Source organism: Ambystoma mexicanum, chromosome 13 (assembly GCF_040938575.1).
Source record: "Ambystoma mexicanum isolate Mex_15411 chromosome 13, UKY_AmexF1_1, whole genome shotgun sequence".
Classification (NCBI taxonomy): domain Eukaryota; kingdom Metazoa; phylum Chordata; class Amphibia; order Caudata; family Ambystomatidae; genus Ambystoma; species Ambystoma mexicanum.
The window spans coordinates 109,855,131-109,879,432 of NC_090938.1; the positions used below are offsets into that span (position 1 = coordinate 109,855,131).

Genomic DNA, 24,302 nt, shown 5'->3' on the forward strand with positions numbered 1-24,302 from the left:
CAGAGGATGCAGAATAACGCAAAGCAAGATTTATCCATCGGGTGTGGTTTAAATAGCCTCCTGTAGTGCTTAGGTGTCTCCTTCCACAGCCACGCCTAGGTAAGAAAAGAGTTCCTGCTTTCCAGAAGAGTTCCAGTGTTCTGAATCTAGGGAGTGGCTCCTGCCCCACCCAACAGGAAAAGTAGTTCCAAACAGAAGAGGATCAGAGGCTCAACTGGCAGGCAAGTAAGCAGCATGGTCTGCTGCAGGTAAGTCCACCCAAGCATTATGAGCCCGGCGCTTCCAGCGCTGGGACTGGGCATATTTATGAGCCTGGTGCCACTGGCGCCAGGACTGGGTCCAAAAGGTCCCAATTGGGACTGGTTGGCACTCGGAACCTGGGTTATGGATCTGCTTCCAAGGGAGTTGGGAAAACCCTGACCTTTTGGAAGCAGAGATCATGACAGTACCCCCCCTCAAGGCCCCTCCCAAACCGGGCTTCTCCGGGGGTTTTGGCTTGTCTGGAAATGTTCGGTGAAATCTTTTGATTAGGCGAGGAGCGTGGACATATTCAGCAGGTTCCCAGGATCTCTCTTGGGGGCTGTAGCCTTTCCAGTCAATTAGGTAAAATAGTTTAGATTTGGAGATCTTGGAGTCCAGAATGCTTTTGACTTCAAACTCGAGTTCTCCATCAACTAGGATAGGTTTTGGAGATTTAGTTAGTCGGGTTTGAGGTTGCACGGGTTTTAATAGAGAGACGTGGAAGACCGGATGTATCTTCATGTGCGGGGGCAAGTCCAACTTGACCGCTACTGGGTTTACTATGGTAGTGATGGAATAGGGACCAAGGTATCTTGGGTTGAGTGTGCGTGGCCCTTTTAGAGGTAGATATTTGGTGGATAACCAGACTTGATCCCCTACTTGATATTGAGGGGCTTCCTTCCGATGTTGATCTGCTCCTTTCTTGTATTGTTCTTTAGCCCTTTGAAGGTGAGAAACAGCTTCCTTAAAGGCTTGGGTGATTGTAGAATGCAGGTAGTCTACTGCTGGTGTTTCAAGATCTTGGAGGGGATCCAACTCCGAGGTTCGAGGGTGACTGCCGTACAAAAGAAAAAACAGGGTTTTCCCAGTTCCCGAATGGACAGAGTTATTGTAGGCATATTCGGCTATCCAAAGGATGTCTTTCCAAGTTTTTTCAGTTTGTTGCAGCATGGAGCGTAAATACTGTTCCAGAGTTTGATTGGTCCTCTCGGTTTGTCTGTCGGTCTGAGGGTGGTGACTGGTCGATAGTCTCACATCAATTTGAGCCGACCGACAGCAACTTCGCCAAAAATGAGAAATAAATTGACTACCTCGATCCGAAATTAGAACCGAAGGAAAACCGTGCAGTCGGACGATGTTTTCGAGAAATTCTCGGGCCAGAGTTGCTGCTGTTGGCAAGCCTTTGAGCGGAATGAAATGTGCCATCTTGGAGAATAAGTCCACGATTACTAGAATCGTATTGTATCCGGAGCATGAAGGTAGATCGGTGATGAAGTCCATAGAAAGCGTATGCCAAGGGCGAGGTGGGATGTCAATAGGGCGTAAGAGGCCTGCTGGTCTTTCCTTTTGACTCTTGTTTTGGGCGCATACTCCACAGGACATTATAAAGTCTCTGATATCTTTTTTCCAAGACGGCCACCAGAAGTAGCGCTTGATCTTTTCTTTTTTTTTTTTTTTTTTTTATTTGTTTTTTAATCTAAAAGATTTTTTAACAAACGGCGGCTGAGACCTATCCGTCAAATTTGGTGGTCAAGTTCACAAGGCGTTTCCTGAAGCCTGTCGTGGGAGCAGCACGTTGAAGATGAAAGTCATGATGTTTATTGTTGCAAATTGCCACGACTGTTTGTCGCCGTCTATCAGTTTATTCCAGCACGCTTCTTCATCTTGTAAGATAAAGTTTGTGAAAATGTCTTTCAAATAGGTGCGTCGGATATCTGTCGTTGACGGACAGGTCAGAAGAAGATGGCGTATGGTTTCCTTTGCCGAACTTGATTTGCAAAGCCGGCAATTGCTAGTAGTGGATAGGTGTCTGATCGATAGGATTTCGTTAGTTTCCAATAGATTTAGTCTTATTCTTAGGTAGTAGTTTCGCGCCAATCTATTCGGAAATAATTTCAAATATGGTTGGACTGTATCAAGTTTCTTGCAAAAGACTGGTAGATGGTTGGTAAGTTTGTATCGCGTCGCCGTGTCGGTGGTGAGAATCCAATCCAGTTCTTTGATTTTTTTCGTGACTCTGGCTGGATTGTTGATAAGGTCCTCCTTGCTACAAGCCACTGAGTCTAGGATGGATAAGATTTTTGTTTCCCAGTGAGAGAGCATTCGACAAGTTCCAAGACGGAGTTCTTCGCTTATCAGTTTATAGGCATATGGAGCGTCGTTCTGAATGCACTTCCGATAGAGCAGGACGCTATTACAGTCGATTGATGCTTTCAAAGATGAGAGCGTGAGTTCACGTCTGATCAGTGTTATTGGCGTGGATTTGGGGAGACCTAAGACTGTTCTCCAGAAGGATGCTTCCAAATTCTGCCACAGTTCTTGGGGGATGGTTGGCATTGCGTCCACACCATAAGTCAAGGATGGTATGACTTTTTTTTTGTAAAAATCTCGTACTGGAATGATTGAAAAACGGCCAAATTTGATATCAATGGCTTTGCCTTGTGTCGCTAGTTTTGTGGTTTTTCCACGGAGCGCCTCTTGCATCGCATTGTCTCTTTGAGAGCTGTCTAAAATGACTCCAAGATATTTAAAACTGTGGACTTTTTCGATGGTTGTTTCGCCTAGTCTTAGCGGTAGGGTAGATTTCTTTGTTGCAGATTTCTCCATGACCATCATTTTAGTTTTTGATTGGTTAATTTCCAGGTTGTTTGTCGCAATATATTGTTTTAGGTTTGTTAATTGCCGTTGTAGTCCTATCGGAGTGTTGTCCAGAAGAATTAAGTCGTCTGCGTATAAGAGCCGACTGATCTGATCTCCTCCGAGTTTGGGGGGGAACGCTCGAGTCTCTTTTTCTGAGTCTTGGTAATCACCCAGATAGGACCAAAACAGGGCGGGGGCCAGGGGGCAGCCCTGTTTGACTCCTCTGGCTGTTGTTATTTCTTTGGTTAACAAACCTTGTTGGTTCAGGCGTACCCTCATTGAAGTGTTGGTATATAGGGCCTTGATGGGGTTGAGTATGTCTGGGGGACATTTCCATAGAGCTAGTTTCCTCCATAGTCTTTCCCGGTCCACTTTGTCGAAAGCCTGTGTCAAGTCGACAAAGGCGATGAATAGGCGTGGACGGCCCTCCATGATTTTACTTTTCAGGGCGCTCAGTATTAATATGTTTGCATTTGTCCCCAGATTTTTTTTGAAGCCAGTTTGTAGTTTGTCGTTGCAGGGAGATTCTTTTGCCCAGGCAATGAAGTGATTTAGCAAAAGAGACCCAAACAGCTTTCCTATTGGGTCAAGGAGAGCGATTGGGCGATAGCTAGTAGGATCTGACCGGTTGCCCTTCTTAAAGATAGGTACCACGTTGGCACATTTCCACGTTGGAGGGATGGTTTTTGTGGCGGAACATCGTCTGAAAATTTGACTCAACAGGGGCGCCCAGGTTTCCGGATGTGCTTTTAAATCAAAGTTCGTGATGCCGTCAGGGCCGGGGGCACGAGATGGTTTCAGTTTTTTGATTAACATTGTAATGTCTTCGATGTTATCTAAGCATCTCCAAGAGGTGTCGTTATTTTCCATCCTAGAGGTTTCTGTCGAGGTGCGCTTAAACAGGGTGTTGAAGTACTTTTCCCAGGCCAACTGACCAATACCGTTCAACTGACTTGGGCGCTCGCCTGGAGTTGTTGAATGTAGGAGGGACCAAAAGTCTCTTGCGTGATTGCCTGTTATGGCTTTCAGGATGTCTTCTGCGTCTTGTTGGTAGAGCTTGTGCCGGTGGCCTTTTAACCAAGATTTGTATTTTGTATTTGCTTCTTTCAGGACGGTCGTAGCCTGCGAGGGGGCAAGTTTTCGTGCTAGCCTTATTGTCTTCCTTAGCTCTCTTTTTCGTTCGACAACCAGTTTGTCATACATATGTTTTTGGTCAGCTGCCCTTGGCTTTTTGGTCTTGAAAGGGACTCTACAGACAGTCAACAAAGGTGTATAATCAACCGCCAAAGTGTGTCGGTATTTAACTCGGTCGTTGTAGAGCTTAGAGATGGTTGTTATTGCCTTTTCCGTGATCCGGAGTCTTGTCCCTTGAGCGTTAAGATCGAGTTCTGCACACATTGAGTAGTTTTTCGGCGGATTTGTTGACCAAGTAGTCTCCAGCAGGTTGTGGTCGCTTTCCCTTGTTTTGATCACATTGAAGGAATTAATGTGAAGTAGTAGAGGACGTGATACCAGAATGTAGTCGATTGTGGAGTTTGAATTCATTCCTTCCCAGGTTGGAAGTCTGTTTGGGTCAGCAAAGACTTGGTCCAAGTTGTCGAAAGATCTCGATTTCATAAGGTTTTGCCATTTGGTGGATCTCTGGTCAATTGGACGTTTTTTACTTTTGGATGCCTTTGACTTTTCGCTCTGCTGGCTATGGATGTTTAGATCTCCACATAAGACTACATAGTCTGGGTGATGTGTGACTTGCGCCCAGTCCAGTTCTTGTTCTATTGTTTTAATGAATTTCCCACACTCGACAGTTGCCGGGTTCCAATAAATGGTGACAATTATGATTATTTTCGTTGTTTGTTTGTTTGATTTTTTGTCTGTTGTTTCCCAGTTTAGTTTGACCATCAACATGAAGTGGCTTTCTTTTATTTTTTGTGAGTCCGTTAGGCCTCGACCACCGCGGATGGCGATGAGCAGCCCCGCTGTAGGGCGGCCTAAGAGGCTCTTCTTGGCCACCACAGTGTGGGTCTCGTAACCGTCGAGAATTGGTGGTAAAAGAAGCCATGTCTCCTGAAGACAGATGATGTCGTAGGTTGTTAAGTTCCTGGATCCTGGGGTTGTTAGGTGAAGAAAGCCTCGAGTGTTCCACGAACACATTTTTATTTGGTCTTGGGCTTTGAGGATCTGGTGGATGTAGGTGTTGCTGTGGGATCTTCTCTTGGGTGGCTATTTTTGTAGGTTTTGTTTGAGGGCTTTCGGCAACCAAGACCAGAATGATTGGGGAGGTGAGGGTTGAGATGTTTTTGCCACCCCCTGGTATGTCTCGTTTTGGACTGTCCTTTGGAGCTTTGGAGGCTCTTTTGAGTGATTGGTTGTTACGGTTGTCGCAAGTTTTTCGATTTTCTTGAGCGTTGGAGTCGGGTTTTCCAAACTTTTAGCTGGTCTAGTGATCTTTTCTGAGGTCTTGGCCATACCGGGATGTCCTTCCATTAAAGAATCGTGATAACAAGAGATTACTTTTTTCTGTAAATCTGTGCTGGGTAGGTATAATCGTTCTTGGAAATACAATAAGTTGTCCTTTACTGCAAAGTCCTTTCCCTGCAGATGCCAATTCTGTATGTCTGCTGGAGTTACAAGTTGCCTGGCTTTATCCTTAACTTCCTCTATGGATTCTATGGTGATTACACCCAGAATTCTTTGTTCGGGAATGATTGGTACAGGTTTAGGGTTGATCAAGTGTTCTTCCACTCCCATCCGAGAAAGGGCATCAGCTTTACCGTTCTTTGTACCAGGTCGATAGGTAATTATGAAGTCAAACTCGGCAAAGAATAATGCCCAACGGAGTTGTCTAGAGGATTGGGCTTTTGCGGTTTTCAAATATTGCAGGTTTCGGTGATCCGTAATCACAGTAACGGTGTGTCGGGCCCCCAGCAGATAATGCCGCCAAGCCTTAAAGGCAGACTTGATAGCCAGAAGTTCCTTGTCAGTAATCGTGTAATTGATTTCAGGAGGCGAGAATTTGCGGGACCAAAATGCCACGGGATGCAACTGATTGGTTACCGGGTCCTTTTGTGATAGAACTGCCCCCATGGCAAGGCTTGAAGCATCAGTTTCCACGATGTAGGGGAGTTCGGGGCGAGGGTGTTTTAAGATTGGTGCAGAGATAAATTTAGTCTTCAAATCCTGGAAAGCTTGTTCCGCCTCGGTAGACCATTCAAAACGTTTGTTTTTCTTTAACAAGGCAGTGATGGGCTGGACTATTCGAGAGAATTCGGGGATAAACCTGCGGTAAAAGTTAGCGAAGCCTAACATGCTTTGCACACCTTTTACGGAGGATGGTGATGGCCATTTGAGAACTGCATCGACCTTCTTTGAATCCATACGCACTCCGCCAGGTGATAATATGAATCCCAAGAATTCAACTTCAGTCACGTTGAAAACACATTTTTCCAACTTAGCGAAAAGTTTGTGTTGACGCAATCTTTCGAGGACCATTTTCACGTGTTTCCGATGTTCAGATTCCGATGAAGAATAAACGAGGATGTCGTCAATGTAAACAACAACACACACATCTATGAGCTCTCTGAGGACATCGTTCATAAAATATTGAAAGGCGGCCGGGGCATTGCAAAGTCCGAAGGGCATGACCTGATATTCAAATAGCCCATACTTGGTGCGGAAGGCCGTCTTCCATTCATCGCCCTCTTTTACTCGTACCAAGTGGTAAGCTCCTCTAAGATCCAGCTTTGTATATATGCATGCTTTTCTGACTTGGTCCAGGAGTTCAGGGATCAAGGTAACGGATATCTATTCTTAACGGTGATCTGGTTCAGGGAGCGATAATCTATACAAGTTCTAAGGTCTCCTTCCTTTTTTGGAACGAAGATCAAAGCTGAAGAAGCAGGGGACTTGGAAGGACGAATAAACCCATTTGCCAGGTATTGATCCAGGTATTGTCGAAGGTGAAGGTTCTCAGGCTCGGTGAGGGCATACATTCTACTACAAGGAGGAGTAGATCCAGGTATCAGGTCTATCTGGCAGTCATAAGACCTATGAGGAGGTAGAGAGTTAGCCTGATCCTTCCGGAAAACATCTTGGTATTCTAGGTATTCGGGAGGTAACTGGGGAGTCTCTGAAGAAATTGCTGCCAGTGCAACACCAGATGGAGGGTGACAAGTAGAGACACATTCTGGAAACTGGACCGTTCTTGCTCGCCAATCGATCAGAGGATTGTGTTTCTCTAACCAAGGTATTCCTAGAATAATCTGAAACTGAGGGGCCTTGATCACATCGAACACGATCTTCTCATGGTGTCCATCTTGACTTACTAGCGTCACCTCTTGAGTGGTATGCGTTACTGGCCCGGAGGCTATCTCCGTACCATCCACCGTAGTAATGACGTCCTTTACAGCCTTGGGACAAAGAGTTAGATTCATCCTCAAAACCATTTCATGATCCACATAATTGCCGATGGCACCGCTGTCGACGTAAGCTTCAATTGCATGTAATCGATCCGGATTATCAGGGCTAATGAGGAGCATAGGTATCACGAAATGCGAGGTCACGGAACTGGTTTTCACGCTCGGCAAGAGGACCTCTATTCTTGTCGGGCGAAGTCGTTTCCCTGCTCAGAGTTTGTAACTTTGGTAACTGCAGCTCCTACTGCCTTCTTGGCAGGTTTCACCGGACAGTCTCGAAGAAAGTGCCCTGAGTTTCCGCAATAGAGGCATAATTGCAACTGTTTTCTCCTTTCCCGCTCCTTTTGTGTTAGAGGACCTTTCAGACCCCCTATTTGCATGGGTTCCCCGGAGTCTACTCCTTTGGAAGGAGTTGGCGGTTTGGAAAATACTCGAGCATCAAACTTGGAACGATCGGCCTTCCTGTTCTGCAGTCTGTGATCTATTTGAACGACTAAGTCTATATAGTCCGAACAATCTTGTGGGGGATTCACTACTTGGGCTAACACATCTTTGAGCTCTCCACGTAGACCTCTATAAAACAGCGTAATCCTTTTGTCCTCAGGCCATTGAGTTTCCACTATCAGTCTGTTGAAAGACGCAATATAAGCCAAAAGGTCTTGATTACCTTGTCGCAACGAAAGAAGCTCATTGTCCAAGGCCTGCCCCTGTGAATGTCTTGCGAACAGTTTTTCCATACTGAGCTGAAAAGCTTGAAAATCATGGAGGACCGGATCATCTTGATTTACTAGAGGGATCGACCAGTCTGCCGCATTGCCACTAAGGTACGAAAGCACGAAAGCTACTTTAGCTTGATCAGTTGGAAAGGCTGCTGGCCGGCATAAGAAATGCAACCGGCACTGATTGATAAATACTGCAAACCTCTTTGGGTCACCAGAAAATCGTTCGGGCGGAGCCAGAGGTACATTCCCAGGTAGGTTGATCTGCACTGGATTCATAGAGGATGTAGAAGGAAGATTTCCCCCAGATGCGGGTAACGGGGTCTGTCCGGCTTGTGACTGTAGCAATTGTCTAGCGAGATCATCTGTTCGCTCCTTGGAAATAATCAGTTCCCTTCTTAGAGCGTTTGTTTCCTGACGGGCTGCATGCACTTCTGCCCTTAGTTCCCCAAGTAACTGGGCTAGCTGGTCGGTATCCGAGGTTTCCATAGCGCCTGGACGGGAGTTTTGTGGTAGGCTTTGCGTTCTGTAACGCTCACCTGATTCCTGTAGAGGCGCCGGTCTTGACTGGGCGTATACCGTATCTTCAAAGGTGATGTGTAACACACGGCTGGCTCTTTGGGCTGGACCTCTGTGCACTGTATGCCTGACTTGAAGGGTAAGATGTCTGCAGATAGAAAATATGGGATTAAGAAACTGGGTTATTGAATGTCTCTCTCTTCTTCCCTTTCTCTTCTCCTGTAGAACCCCAAAGGTTAACGCTCTCACCTTAGGTAAGTGAACGCCGTGCTCTCTATCTGCCTCGGGGCAGGGTGCTGTAACCAGTTTCTTCACTGGATAAGGGGAGCAGGCCTCTTGACTTCAGAGGACTGCTGTCCGTCGTTTACTGCACGAACGGTAAGTTTCGAGTAATTCTAATGTCTTTAAAGTCTTTAGTAATGATGTTTCTTGTTTTGCAGGGTTCCGGCGATGGCGGATGACGGGCTGAAGTGAGTTGAAGATGGAGCCCGTGTGATGAATAGAAGCGCCTGGAAGCACGTAAGTAAGCGCTTGTTGCCTGCTTCACGATGCGCTCTAACTGTCTTTTTATTTTGCAGGTACAAGTTCGGAGCGGCTGCAGGGTGCCGGGATACCCACTGGGTTAGATGTGGAAAGGAGTAATGGCACGTGAGTATTAAAGTTCCCCAATGTCTTTAAACGCACCTTGTTTTGTCTTTAAGATGCGGGATGCAGCGCCGAAGGCCTCCGGAGCGTGCGAAGAGTTGGTAAGCTTTTGTCTTTCAGATGCCGGAATGCAGTGTGAAGACCTCCGGAGCGCACGAAGAGTAGGTAAGCCTTTGTCTTTCAGATGCCGGAATGCAGCGCGAGGCGTTGGTGACAGCCGATGGACCAGGTAAGTGAAGAGCTGTCACTGAAGACCGTAATGCTAACCTGTTCTTTCTTGTCTTTATAGGTGTTGCTGAAGACTGGATTCAGGATGGTAAGCCTTTTTCCTTAGGCCCAGGATCAGATGCAGAAGACACGATGAGCGTTCTGCAGCAGAGGATGCAGAATAACGCAAAGCAAGATTCATCCATCGGGTGTGGTTTAAATAGCCTCCTGTAGTGCTTAGGTGTCTCCTTCCACAGCCACGCCTAGGTAAGAAAAGAGTTCCTGCTTTCAAGAAGAGTTCCAGTGTTCTGAATCTAGGGAGTGGCTCCTGCCCCACCCAACAGGAAAAGTAGTTCCAAACAGAAGAGGATCAGAGGCTCAACTGGCAGGCAAGTAAGCAGCATGGTCTGCTGCAGGTAAGTCCATCCAAGCATTATGAGCCCGGCACTTCCAGCGCTGGGACTGGGCATATTTATGAGCCTGGTGCCACTGGCGCCAGGACTGGGTCCAAAAGGTCCCAATTGGGACTGGTTGGCACTCGGAACCTGGGTTATGGATCTGCTTCCAAGCGAGTTGGGAAAACCCTGACCTTTTGGAAGCAGAGATCATGACACATAGTGAACAATTTCGAGTCAATGGAATCAATGAACTATTTAGAAGCCATATCTTATAACTTGAAATGTTAAAATTAATAAACAAAAACTCACCCAAATCACCGAATCTGCAATCCAAAAAAGTACCAAAATCCAAGAAATGCATAATGAACCAATCCGTAACATCAGAAATCCATAATCCGAATCCAACATCCATCCAAGAGTAAAATAAAAAAAACATTCCAGGAAAAAAAAAACATTAAAAAAAGGAAATCCATGCAGAAAAATCCAAGTGATCAGGAATCGTTAATTCAAATGAAGCATCCATCCAGGCGTAGAAAAAATCCACTCTCCGATTTAAAAAAGTCCAAAAAGCCACATCCGTAGAAAAAACAACGCTCCAGCATGAAAAAATAACAAATCCATAAAAAAATCGAGAGCGCGTATGCATAAGAACCCGTCCGAACAAAAAGAACTTGCAAAATGGCGACCACGCATGAATGCGTAAGTAAACGTGGGACGTCATACGTTGGACGTTGGACTAGAAACATAAACAAAACTTGAATAATAAAATAACTAATCCAACATCGCCATCTACAGTTTGAAAAGTATACCAGTTTGAAAAGTTAAAAAAGGTGAAATGTTTAATATATATGTTAAAAAAATGCAAAAAATTATTATTTATATATTATCTATGTTATTTGTACAGTTTATAATCATATATACATACAAATATATTAAATACATTAGAAAACAGTATTAAAATAAACTCAATATTACATCATTGTTAAAATAAAAACATTATTATTATTACAAAACCAATGAGTGTCTCTATTATTATTATTAGATATTTTGTTCAAAAATGATTCACACAATAAAATAAAACCATTATTATTATTACAAAACCAATGAGTGTCTCTATTATTATTATTATTATTATTATTAGATATATTGTTCGAAAATGATTCACACAAATGACTATTCGAAACTAAGGTTTAAGTAAAAATGTATCCTCAACTATTGTATTCGATCCTTTTGTTTTTCGATCCTTTGACTGGACACTGTATGAGGGATAAAGTTGGTGGACATATAAGCGAAGAGAGAGCAAAGGAGCTGAACATGCATTTCTGCACATTTGCCCCACTTCACTACTTACTTATTGCTACGTAGAGGCTTCTGGATGCCACGTTCCACAAGTATGGAGGAAAAGGGATGAGACGTAGGCATCTATATGGTATTACGGTGGATTTTTGCAGGAAGAGGAAGAATGCCTGTACTAAAATTTGCTCATGATAAAATCCCTAGAGAGAAATGAAAAACAACAGTCGCTCCGAACCCTTCGTATGGCTCAGAAAAACTGCTATTTACAAAGAAATTGCATAACGTGACTTCTAGACACCTAGGCTATACTGAGTTTAACAACATTTTACCTTTAAAGTGCTCCAAGAGCTTCCCCTTCTTAATTCACAGAAAAGAAAACGCTGCAGATACAAAATTGTTTTTATCAAAATCAATTGTTTTCCTATGTTTTCTTTATGTATCACTTACATGCCTCAGAAACACACTAAGTTCTTTATTTTCTTGAGGTTTGATTGTTGCTTCAAACAAAGGCAGGAAGATATTTTCCAAGTATTTCCCAAAATCAGGTACCTGATTTTTCGCCTTTAAAATATCGCTGTACAAAATAAGAAAATTTCAAATGAGGCGCAGACATACAGCAATAAACTTGATTAACGTTTATTTTGTAACAAATGAACAGTAAACAACAAAACAAAACCAAAATGCATACAAAAACAAAGCCGTTAACTGTTACACGTTGGTCCAACAAACTTTGACAGAGTCACATGCTTTGCAAATTCACGAAAGGCACCACAGCAGCACCAAACCTTTCAGTATATTTTTTATGTGTGGACATGTTGCTGCAAGATATTATTGTGAGCACTATCCAGAATTACAAGCTACATGTTCACTTTCATTTTATAAGTCAAGTTCTAAAAGCACAAACAAAAGATAATGGGTCACCCGACAAGCAAAACAGTGTTTCCCCCCAGAATGTATAACTAGCTGAGAGGTGATGCTTTGCCATACGGGGGGGGCACACCCTTGAGAAGGCAATTCCTACAAAGAAACAAAAACAGGCAATTATTAATTTGTCCTTGCTGCCATTAAGATAGCAGAGCAAGCTAAACATTTGCCTTTGATATGTATTTATCCTGCAGAGCAAAGCTGTTAATACAAGCCGAACCAACTGTGCCCTTTACCCATCTGAGGACAATAAAGAGTGCTCTGAAAAACTGGGAAACAAAACACCTGTTATAACAGCACTTAGGAGCAGGAGGATACTCCACTGAACATCTATTTAAAATGTGATATTATTATAATTATTTTTATTATTATTAATAGTAATATACATATATTAAAACATTATGTATTGTGGCCCACAAACAAATAAGTGTAAAGCTCAGAATGCTACCATGAAGCTGTAAAGTATTCAACAAAAATAATCCAGTTGTCTACCAGTTTGCAGACAATTTACTATACTGAGCTTAATTGTAAAATGCACATCTAACGTGTTTGTTCTGGCCTTCCCTTCCTTTTCAGACAAAAAGGACCAAAAGCAAATGTCAGCAGAATGTTTTGTTTCCATTTTGCATGGTACTAGGCTATGTGAATAAGTCCTATCTTTTAGTCTAGGTGATGGGTCTGGGGTAATCGTGGGGGCCAGGTGGCACCAGCAATTCTGTGATGTAGGACTTGGATGAAGCAATTGAAAGATCCCCAGCTCATAACCAGCCTTTAAAAACGTCCTTCTTAATAGCAGCCAGGATTACGTGCTTGCTCTTTTAACCACTCCCTTTTACCTTTAATTGAACACATCCTTGCAAAACTCCTTTCTTTCTCTATTTTTCTCTCGTCCTCTTTTTGATTCAGCAACTCCACTCCATCCTCCTCCACTCTTACTCCATTTTCTAATCCCAGCCACCCAGTCTGCTCAGTTCCCAATGGACATTCCCAACCTCCTGTTTATATGGCCCCATCTCTCTGCTCTTACTCTCCTATGTTCACCCTCCTCCTCACTCGCCTCTAACATCTGTACACCACACCGTTTCCCCACCTCTCACCTGCCCCAACTCCATTTGCTAACTGACACACCCACCACAGAGTGCTGGGGATGTTCATACTTGCACAGGCCCACCCGCAAACCTCATGTTAAGAAAGCTACCCCTTCAGTGAGGCCAAGGAGACCCAGACACAAGATCAGGATCAAGGGATGGGGGATGGGGACACCCGAATAAGGGAGCATTGGAACAGGACTGAGCAGCCCAAAAGTTCAGGGGAGGAACACCATCTGGTAGACGCAAAGAGGTTAGCACCTTTAGTACCTTTCTCACCTTTAGTAGCAGCAGTATGCTAGTAAAGGTGGAAAACCATTAAGTTACCCTGGAAAACTGTGCACTGACCTCCAGATGCAACTGTGAATGTATAACCAATATAACAACTTAAGGTGGAGTCTACCCCTTAGACCTGCGTCCACAATCTACTTCTGCTAACCCTTACATATGTTCTATAGCTGTGATAATCATGTCTTCAATATCTGGGACAAGGCAAAGCTTTACATCTACCATTCAGTCACCCATGTTTAATGCAATCTGCAGGACAAATACCAGCACCAGAGAAGGCAATTGCAGTGAGACACAGAGTAGCACCACATACTATGACCAGGATGTTGCCTCGGGAAGGCAAGCCGATTTAGAAGACTTTGTCAGGGTGATGGTTTCCATGGCACCCACAGGAGAAATACTGGGTATTTAACATTGGTTTTAGACGTTAAATGTTCAAGAGTCAAAGGCTGTTCATGCGTGTGCCGGAAGCCTGCAGAGGGGCACTCGTGGATGGCAGCAGGGAGCCAACTCACTGCAATCTCACTGTCAAGACATCAGAAAAAGAATGCCCCCCTAGGAGGCACACATACACAAAACTGTAAAGCAAGATGGCGGCCCTGCATAATGAGAGCTCAGTCTGCACCTCCGCGTGCAGTTGCAGAGGCCAACTGCTAACCACTGAGAGGACAGGTCTGAATCTTGCTCAGTTTGGCAGTGGCTCCCCTATTGGAATTTGGAATGCATCCGAAGATCCACTGTGCAGAGCCAGTCGCCCTGCCAAATGGCTGACATTATTGCACCAGAGTGATCATATAGAACCTCTCTAGCGGAAGCGAGAGTTGAAGTGAGGAAAATCCAGGAATGTGCATAGGCCTGTCTCGTTGGGTTTGAGTATCATGAACAACCCGGAGAAAGATGTGCTCCAAGGTCCAGTAACCTTTGCATATGATCTGTCAAATGCATAAACCTGACCTGAACGAGCAGGATATGAGGGAGGTCGGAAGGGGGAGGAGGACATGCTCCTACACCACAGACAAGGCCCAGGTATCACTGGAAATGGCCAACGAAGACACCAGTGAAGTGAGAATCTGCACCCCACTGGAGTGACATGAGGGTTGACCAAGCGACCATGGTTTGCATTTGGGATCGGTGGAAGAGGGGGACGAGTCCTGAAAATGTTTGCAAGGGGTGGAATGCATCTACTTCCTTCGATTTGGTTTGAGTCATGTTTTCTGGATCCATGCTCTTGAAATCCTCTAAAACCTTTGCAGTATCGAGACACTTTCTGGGTGAAGAGAAAGGTCTTCTACTGGGGCTTAGCCCGAATAGCGAACAACTTGGTAGTTTAAGTGCAACCTTTTTTTCTTGTGAAACTCCTTATCTGTTGCGCCATTAAGCAATCACACCCCACTGAAGTGGAATTCAAGTACATTGCCCTGCACATCAACTTTAAACTTGTTATACCTCATATAGGCCTGGTGACTAACATCAAGCTTCTAAGCATGCCACAAGCTGCAGTATCAGTATGATCATTGTAGTCTGAATTACATCTTGCACCATTTGACGTGCTTTATTAAGTCTAGCCATAAAGTAGTCCCCTTTGTCCTGATGAGAAACTGCTAAAATTCTGCTAACCCTTTCCAGAGCATCTGATTGTCTATTACTAACTTTTTATCAGCATTTGCCAGGTTTTGATACTCTCTTACCTGTACTATCAAGCAGTTCATCCTACTTACCAATAACTGTGGCAAAACAAGCAGATCCTTTGGGATAAGAGATAGTGATGTCACCACCGAGGGGAGGAGCTGGGGTGAGAAGCAAACAAGTCTTCTCAGAAGGCAAGGACCTATAATCGCCAATTACACCCCAACTGACAGTCCAGGTCTTGTGAGGTTTCGGAAACACCCTAAAAGACAGAGGGCAAAAAGACTAAAGTCCAAAAGCCCGGCCCCATTTGTACGCATATATATATGTGGGGGGGGGCAAAGTTAATAAAAAAATGTATAGGGGTAAGGTGGAGGAACTGCGGAGGTTCTCCCCCTGCATGTATATATGTGGAAATATGAGTGGGCAGAAGAAATGCAAGCTTTTGGGACGCATGCTTTTTTCTTCGATCTTTTCACACAGATCCGAGGTTTCTACCATAACTTATGTGCCTCAGACAGTACATCCTTTTCGATCAGGACACTTGTATGCTCTTGATCCTGAGACGATAACATACCTGATAAGAACCCTAGATCCACCTTCTGGGTTTCGGGCAAAAGAAACTCTGGGAGTTCAGGAATGCCTGACCTGAGTATGGGAGCTAATCTTTAGGGTTCTCTGTGATATCCTCGCCCATATCCACTTAATCCAGATCTGCCAGGACACAAGCGCTGGAGCCTCGGTGGCCAGGGCCAACTGCTGAACCACCATCATGGTCATGGGAGGAAGCAGCGCAATTGACAATGCAGCCACCAGTGGAGTTGTCCGATTAGAGGCTGATATCTATAAATGCCTGTGGGATGCCTGAATTGTTAGCCCTGATGAAATAGATATGGGTATCTCCTTAATTATTTCACAGATGTATCCTTTCCTCAAAGGGAATTGCATTATCACCTGAAACCTTTTTTCTTACTATGGGGGTCACACAGACCTAACTGGGCGCTGAACAAACAAAGCTGATGAGTCAGTCACCCATGTAGGATCCCTGTGTAGCGAGACAGGGGCCACAATATACCCAGTGGGTACTACTTTTGAGGAAGGTCCACTGTGTGAGTGATAGGGACATTTGTGTCTGAGCTAATCACCGGATCAAGGGGGAAAAAAGGGTTACAGCTTGACACCTGTGGGACACACAAGTCCGTTAATGGACTCCCTCCAGATGATAACACCAGTGGTGCAAGTGGGATGAGTATAGTAATTTCCCACACTTTTGAGGCTCTGTCCACCATTGTGTGGGTCTGAGGAGCCGAGGAAAAGGCCAACCGGGCATCCTGTTCCTTTATAGCCTTATCTGCCATTTTGTGAGGACAAACCCTTGACAAGTAACCTGAATCCACTCCTGGTTTAGCTAAATGGGCTCTAGACTCTTTGGCGAGCAAGTTAAATACGTTTAGTTCCTTTGCACCATTGTGGGGAATCTCTGAATACTGTCCGATTCTTATGTGGGGATTGTCGGGCCTAGAATCGGATATAGCCTTTCGAGGGGGATCCTCAGAACTTTGTACATAATTAGCCACTTCACACATATCCTGAGGCCAAGGCCTGAGCATGCTGGATTTAGGCCTTTGGTGAGGAACCTGAGTCTTGCGTCCGACTTAGCCCCATGGTGGGGAACCATTAAGTCACCCCCTGTACTTTAATGACCACAGGAGTCCCACCCAGCCTGAGAGACCATTGGAAAGGAGCCCCCAGATGGGTAGTCTTAAAGGGAAGAAAGTCATCTACCTGCTGCCGTTGAACAAAAAGAGGCTGCCCTGGAGCGGGGAGGACTGGAGGGCTGGAGAAGCTATAACAAGGGGGTTGTCCTCCCCTCTATAAATCTAGGAGGTGTACAGGGAAAATTCAGTGTACACTGGTTATTTGGACCCTAGTGGGAACATATATCATTCTGAGCAACCACTAAGAAAAACAACATACTTGCTGATGCTGAACACATGACTCAAAAAATAAATGTAAAATGAATTTTAATTTATCATTTGACTTTCTATTATGAGCTTTTTAAATAAACTTTATATTTGCAAGAAATTTCAGTTGTTTCATTTCATAAAAGTCCACGATGTCCATTCATGGAAAAACATACATAGATAAAAATTCACTGTGTAAAGGAAACTGTACTCGGTGACATAAGAAGTAGGTTCATCATTTTTGTGTCTAACCAACAACTTGAAAATCAAAATGTCCTATGTCGTTGAGAATAGAGAACACACTGTGAGAATGTAAGATAGGGAGACGATTGGATATATGTCTCCTATGCCCGGCTAAAGTCTGACCTGCTGCCGGCACTTGTTTTTGAGGAAACCCGTTAGGTGCTGAGAGGGCGTCCTGGAAAAAATCTCCTCCTGCCGTCTGACTTGCCTGGTGAGAGTCCTGACTAACACAATAGGACTGGCAGTGGCCCAAATGAACTCCAAATAGAAGGAGTGATGGTTCCGTCATAGGAATCTGCTGATTGCAGCTAGCGCTCGCAATAAATCCAATTTTACTCAGCAGAGGCGGGTGAACCAGGAACCACCACAATGCTGGTCACAGGAGGAAAAAAAGAATCAAGAATCAAAAGTAAGGAAAAATGAAAATGCTACACACTGTAGTGTACTCCAAGTCCAGAGCCCCATGCGCTCCACACTTTTGTGACATTCCACCCAATGGCTGGAATCGTTATTTCTTTTTTGGTAGCCTCAAAACATTCTTGTCCTTTCTCCATATGTATGCAGGGCTGGCGGGTGCGTGGCCAATGATCCCCATTCCCCATTCCCTGACAAAGGCCTCTCTCTCTTCAGTCCTTTTCTCCTTTTCCAACGACTGAGGTTGGTCATTGATTTATAACTAAGCATATTTAAGAGGTGAAGGTGGGCAGGTGTATGGAGGCAAGGGGCCTCCTTTTCTGCAGCGAGCTTCTGCCCTCGACCTCATATCGAGACAATAGTGTCTTCAAAAAGCAGAATGGGAAGCCCATGTTGCTGCTCTGGCATTTGAGTCCTAGGGATCATGTCTTTGAAAGGTGACCAATGCTGTTTTGGCCCTTGCAAGATGGGCATGGAACCAATTAGATGAACGTAAGCCTTGAGCCGAATAGTTCTACCGGATGCTCGATACAACCCATCTGGAGATAGTGGCCATGAGTGCCTGAGAACCATTATTGATATTACCAAAGATCACAAAGAGTATAGATGAGTTACTGAACTCGTTTGTATTGTCAAAGTAACATTTCAAGGATCTCCTCATGCCCAAGCAATGGAGAATTATTTCAGCCTATGACAAGCGATTAAGGAAGAAAACCGTAACAGATATTTCCTGGTTCATATGTAATACTGATATGAATTTTGGTAAGAAGGAAGGGTGGGTGAGCAATACCACTTGTCTAGGTGAAACACTGCAAACGGCTCTTCCACAAATAATACCTAAATCTCACTTATGTATCTGTGTGAAGTAATCTCAATAAGAAAATACACCTTCCAGGAAACTAGCTTGATATAAGCTGTTGCCATTGACCCAAAAGATTTATGAAAAATGGCCGTGAGGACTATGTTCATATCCTCCTTGGGGACTGGAGGATACAAATGGCGCATTCCTTGAAAAAGATGCTTAACCAGTGGATTAGAATTTGAAAAAGATTGATTGTCAGAGTTTAAGTTTGCACCCAACACTGCAAGATATGTCCTTTAAGACACTACTTGAATACCTGAAGTTGCTAAGTCTGATACAAAAGACAACACGTCATCTGTTGAAGTTATGATATGATATGATATGATATGATAAGATAAGGCATTTGTAACGCGCCTATACACAAGTGTTTCAAGGCGCGACGAGGCAGGGGGGGGGACAAGGGGAGACAGACAACGATCTTACTAGGCCAGGTGTCATTCAGATCGCGCAAGTGCAAGGGTAGAGGGGAAGGGAAAAGTGCATGGGGGAAAGGGAGAGGGGAAAGTGCAGTACAGGGTTATTAGCATACAGCATACAGGATAAATAACAAGGGCCAGCTGGTGGCAAGTGCGAGGTAAGTGCAGACAAGTGCTGGGAAGGGGGCTGTATGGATACAGACACAGTCCCGTAGTGCAGGGGTTGCCGTGGAGGCAGTGCAGGAGAGAGTGGCTGGGCCGAGAACGGTGAATGGCCCATTTGCAGATTCAGTGCAGTTTCAGTAATATTAGCAGGGGAGAGGGTGAGAGAAAGCGGAGGCAAAGAGGAAGGTTTTGAGGTGCTTCCGGAACCGGAGGTGGTTCTCCTCAAGTTTCAGGGAGGTAGGAAGGCTGTTCCAGAGGGAGGCCCCTGCAGTGGAAAGAGATCTGCCCCCAACTCGTTGTTTGGAGAAGCGGCTGACCCTGAGGGAGTTGGAGGCGGATGAGCGAAGAGCTCGAGAAGGAAGATATTTAGGAAGAGAGAGTTGAAGGTATTTTGGCCCAAGGCCCCAGACGGCCTTGTGGACAATGCAGAGGGTTTTGAACTTGATCCTCGCAGTCACTGGGAGCCAGTGTAGTGATTTCAGTCCTGGAGAGATACGGTCCCTGGGCTTGAGGCCAAGGACAAGTCTTGCAGCCCTGTTCTGGATGAGTTGCAAAGGGCGGAGAGTAGAGGCGGGCAGATTAAGATAGAGGCTGTTACAGTAGTCCAGCTTAGAGAGAACCAGGGCTCTAGAGACAGTGAGCTTCTGGGGGAAGGAGAGGAAAGGAAGGATACCTCTGAGGAGGTGTAGCTGGTAGTGTGACTTCTTAGATACGTCGGATATGTGAGGAGAGAAGGAGAGTGTGGAGTCGAAGATGACCCCAAGGTTTTTTGCCTTGCATGTAGGAGCAGGAAGAGGGCCCAGAGAGGCCGGCCAGAGAGCAGCAGGGAAGGAGGGAGTGGGAGTGCCGATGAGTAGAATCTCAGTCTTACTGGCAAGTTGACATAGGATTCTTCTGCTTTGCCATGCTACGACTTCAGTCACTTGCTCTCATATTGAGCCCAAGTAGAGGACGTTCTATCTGCCAGAATGATCTGTATACTTTCTTCTGAAAGACCCACGTGACCAACTGACCTGACTTCAGGTACCACCAAGCTAAGGGATCGAGGAGAGAGGTGAAGGATTTGACCCTCATCCTGAAACAGCAAGTCCAGAATATCCAGCGAGTGAACCAGAGGCTGACTTGAAAGGTTCAGGAGGGCCAAAAACCAGATACTCGCTGACCAGCAGTGAGCTGGGAAAATGAGGGAGCATCCAGCTGAGTTCTGGAACCTCAGGAGCACACAATGAATGAGGGGAATAGGAGGAAATTCAAAGGCCAGCATTACTTCCTTTGACATATCCAGTGCATCTCCTAAGGAGTCTGTCCCCTGATCTTCATTCTCTGCCTAAAAGGGACACTTCCCGTTCAGACTTACAGTGAAGTGGTCCACCGGAGGGAATCCCTAATTGGTAAACAAGCTCAGCTTCTTCAATTCCAATTCATGGTTGATAGTCGTCAGCCAGCTTAGAGAGTCTGCATCAGTGCTCCCTGTTCCTGGTCAGAGAACCGCCACAGCCAAACACCCTGCCATTTCCAAACATCCACCACTAGCATGGTATGATGTTTTGAATTTCATGCCACCCCGTTTGTTTATGTAAAATATTGAAATTGACATTGACTATTAGGATACGCATCGACTTGGTGAGGAGTTTGGGCAGGAATGCTTTCATAGTTAGGAAAATTGCTGTTAGTTTCAAGGCAGCTTGTAGGTAATCCATGGTGGCTCCCCATATGAAAAGAGATGAATGTGGTGATGGCAAGCTGGGGAAGGGGATCCACAAAGGGCATCCTGATCATCAAATTCATTAGAGCGGACCACCACGCCAGTGAAGTGCTAAGGGTACATTTAGGATGTTCCTCTTGCACAGGGGCAATGGATGATGTAGGGATGATGTCATCCAGTGACATTAGCCCCTGAGGGGGGAACCACAGAGCTCACACTAGTATCCAGTTTAGTTCCCTTTCAGAGTATCTCGGGACAAGTCTCAGAAGTGCTATGATCGAGAAAAAAAATCCCAGGACTGTAGACTCCCACTAAAAAGGATGTCAACTACCAGTCTACAAAGCTGTTCCCAGATGAAGTCCTCAAAGTGACTAAGCGCCAGATGCTGAAGCACCTCCACCCAGCGTTAAAGTCATCAACCAAGTGTGCACACCGATAAGGCATGGCAATAAAATCAGGGGTCCTGGCGGTGAACACGCTCCAAGCATTCAAAATAGGGCTATGGGTATCCAATGCCCAGGCCTCCAGATAATTGTTTTACCATGCCTTTTTACGTATTATAATCCTCTAAATACGACACTTTTTAATCTTTCTTTGCATATTATTTATGAACAAGTTGAGAGCAGAGTTCAGTGCAAAGGGCATAGAAACCATATCATATCTTTTGATTCTCATCTACATGGATGAGATTCTGTCAGAAACAGCACAGTTAGATGAGGAATTGTTTCTTTCTGTTCAACTTCTGTGTTTGTGTCTGTAAATGCTCATGGAGAGGTGTAAAATGCATACATATTGACTTTCCTAGAATTTAAAGATCAAAGCAGTAATAGGATTGGAGACTTAATTACAACCAGGGAAGTATCCTTTTAAAAAACAAAATATGCTCTTTCAGTGAAAGCATGATTGAACTGCCAAAAGTATTTTTCGAAGTTCATGTGTTGTGTGCATTTAGCATCAAGGTGCATCTATGTGGTGTGGACATAAACATTAATGTGTGGGAGAAGGTTTTTCACAAATTTAATAACATGAAGCCAGACTTCTTTGCTACTCAACTGCTTTGGCTACGAGTCCCACTCATTTTCAAGTTTAGTAATGTTCTGGTAGCATATCCGATACTTTACACTCGTACTAAGGCAAACTATTTTGTGTCAGTGTGTAAAATACCCCCACCTCAAAACCTTACCTGGGGCATAGATGAGTATGTAATATCTAGTTTAAGGGGCCGATTCATGGAACAAACGTGCGCCGAAAATCTTTGCGCAAGCAGGCGCAAGCGGAAAAAAACAGACGCGTGCGATTCATGGAAGTCCCTGCGCGTGTACACCTCGGGATGTGCGCCAAACCCGTGCATGGCGCACAAGTCACTGCAACATCCCGAAAGGCGTGCGCGACGCGCACAGTGAAAGCGCACAACCTCGGCGCATACACCAGAAAGTGGGCGGGACACGAGGCGTAACGCGCGGAATGGGGAACAACGCGCGAAAATAAGGGCGTAACTGGGGATGTACTGGAGGGAAGCAGACGGAACGCCCACACGCACTCGAACCACACGTATTCATGGAATCGAATAGGGCAAAGCCACGCACAGCCAAAGACACGCACAAGCTGAAACACGTCCGCCACACGAAGGCAGGCGGTAGAGTCCCAGCGCATCACAAAAGTGGCAACATACAGCAATTGGGCCTGTGCGAGCGGGGTACGTGTATTTCGGGGGCGCGCGGGAAGTTACACACGCGATTGAGCGGGGTACGTGTATTTCGGGGGTGCGCGGGAAGTTACACACGCGATTGAGCGGGGTACGTGTATTTCGGGGGCGCGCGGGAAGTTACACACGCGATTGAGCGGGGTACGTGTATTTCGGGGGCGTGCGGGAAGTTAGACACGCGATTGAGCGGGGTACGTGTATTTCGGGGGTGCGCGGGAAGTTACACACGCGATTGAGCGGGGTACGTGTATTTCGGGGGAGCGCGGGAAGTTACACACGCGATTGAGCAGGGTATGTGTATTTCGGAGGTTTGCGGGAAGTCACACACGCGATCTCATCAGGGTACGTGTATTTCGGGGTGTGGGGGAAGTATCCCACGCAACATCAGCAGGGTACGTGTATTCCAGGGGTGCGCGGGAAGTTCCACACGCGATCTCATCAGGGTACGTGTATTACAGGGGTGCGCCGAAAGCAGCACACGTGAATTGCACGTGTGGGTCCTCCCAGGTGTTCCCTCTACGCCCTCCACGGCCCCTGCAGGTGGCTCACACCACAGGGGCCTACCCAGCACATGTCCTGCAGGCACCCCATCCACCATGGCCATACCCACCAGCCAACCCACATGTCAACTTGCACTACTGCCCACCAACGCATGTCCCCCTGCACCCCCAGCCACCAGGGGCACCCACCACCAGGCCCCCACCCATGTCTCCCAGCACCCCCACCCCCCAGCAGTGCAGGGGCAGCCTCCACCATGCCCCCACCCATGTCTCCCAGCACCCCCACCCCCCAGCAGTGCAGGGGCAGCCTCCACCAGGCCCCCACCCAAGTCTCCCACCACCCCCACGCCCCCAGCACTGTGGGGCACCCACCACCAGGCCCCCACCCATGTCTCCCAGCACCCCCACCCACCAGCAGTGCAGGGGCAGCCTCCACCAGGCCCCCACCCATGTCTCCCACCACCCCCACCCCCCAGCCACCAGGGGCAGCCTCCACCAGGCCCCCACCCATGTCTCCCACCACCCCCACCTCCCAGCAGTGCAGGGGCAGCCTCCACCAGGCCCCCACCCATGTCTCCCAGCACCCCCACCCCCCAGCCACCGGGGGCAGCCTCCACCAGGCCCCCACCCATGTCTCCCAGCACCCCCACTCCCCAGCCACCAGGGGCAGCCTCCACCAGGCCCCCACCCATGTCTCCCAGCACCCCCACCCCCAGCCACCAGGGGCAGCCTCCACCAGGACCCCACCCATGTCTCCCACCACCCCCACCCCCACAGTCACCAGGGGCAGCCTCCACCAGGCCCCCACCCATGTCTCCCAGCACCCCCACCCCCCAGCCACCAGGGGCAGCCTCCACCAGGCCCCCACCCATGTCTCCGACCACCCCCACCTCCCAGTAGTGCAGGGGCAGCCTCCACCAGGCCCCCACCCATGTCTCCCACCACCCCCAGCCACCAGGGGCAGCCTCCACCAGGCCCCCACCCATGTCTCCCACCACCCCAACCCCCAGTCACCAGGGGCAGCCTCCACCAGGCCCCCACCCATGTCTCCCAGCACCCCCACCCCCCAGCACTGTGGGGCACCCTCCACCAGGCCCCCACCCATGTCTCCCACCGCCCCCACCCCCCAGCAGTGCAGGGGCACCCACCACCAGGCCCCCACCCATGTCTCCAACCACCCCCACCCCCCAGCAGTGCAGGGGCAGCCTCCACCAGGCCCCCACCCATGTCTCCCACCACCCCCACCCCCCAGCACTGTGGGGCACCTCCCAGCAGGCCCCCACCCATGTCCAACTCATGTTCCCCACGACACCCACCCCCCAGCAC

The 24,302-nt window shown here is 46.7% G+C and overlaps 1 protein-coding gene across 1 annotated transcript in view; it reads right to left on the reverse strand.

Annotated features, from left to right (window-relative positions):
* LOC138520949 (AMP deaminase 1-like) overlaps positions 1–24,302 on the reverse strand; it is a 2,571,753-nt gene that overhangs the window by 866,704 nt on the left and 1,680,747 nt on the right. The window contains exon 7 of the mRNA XM_069633401.1: positions 11,524–11,650. Within this exon, the coding sequence (XP_069489502.1) occupies positions 11,524–11,650 (127 nt within the window). The remainder of the gene's footprint in view (positions 1–11,523; positions 11,651–24,302) is intronic.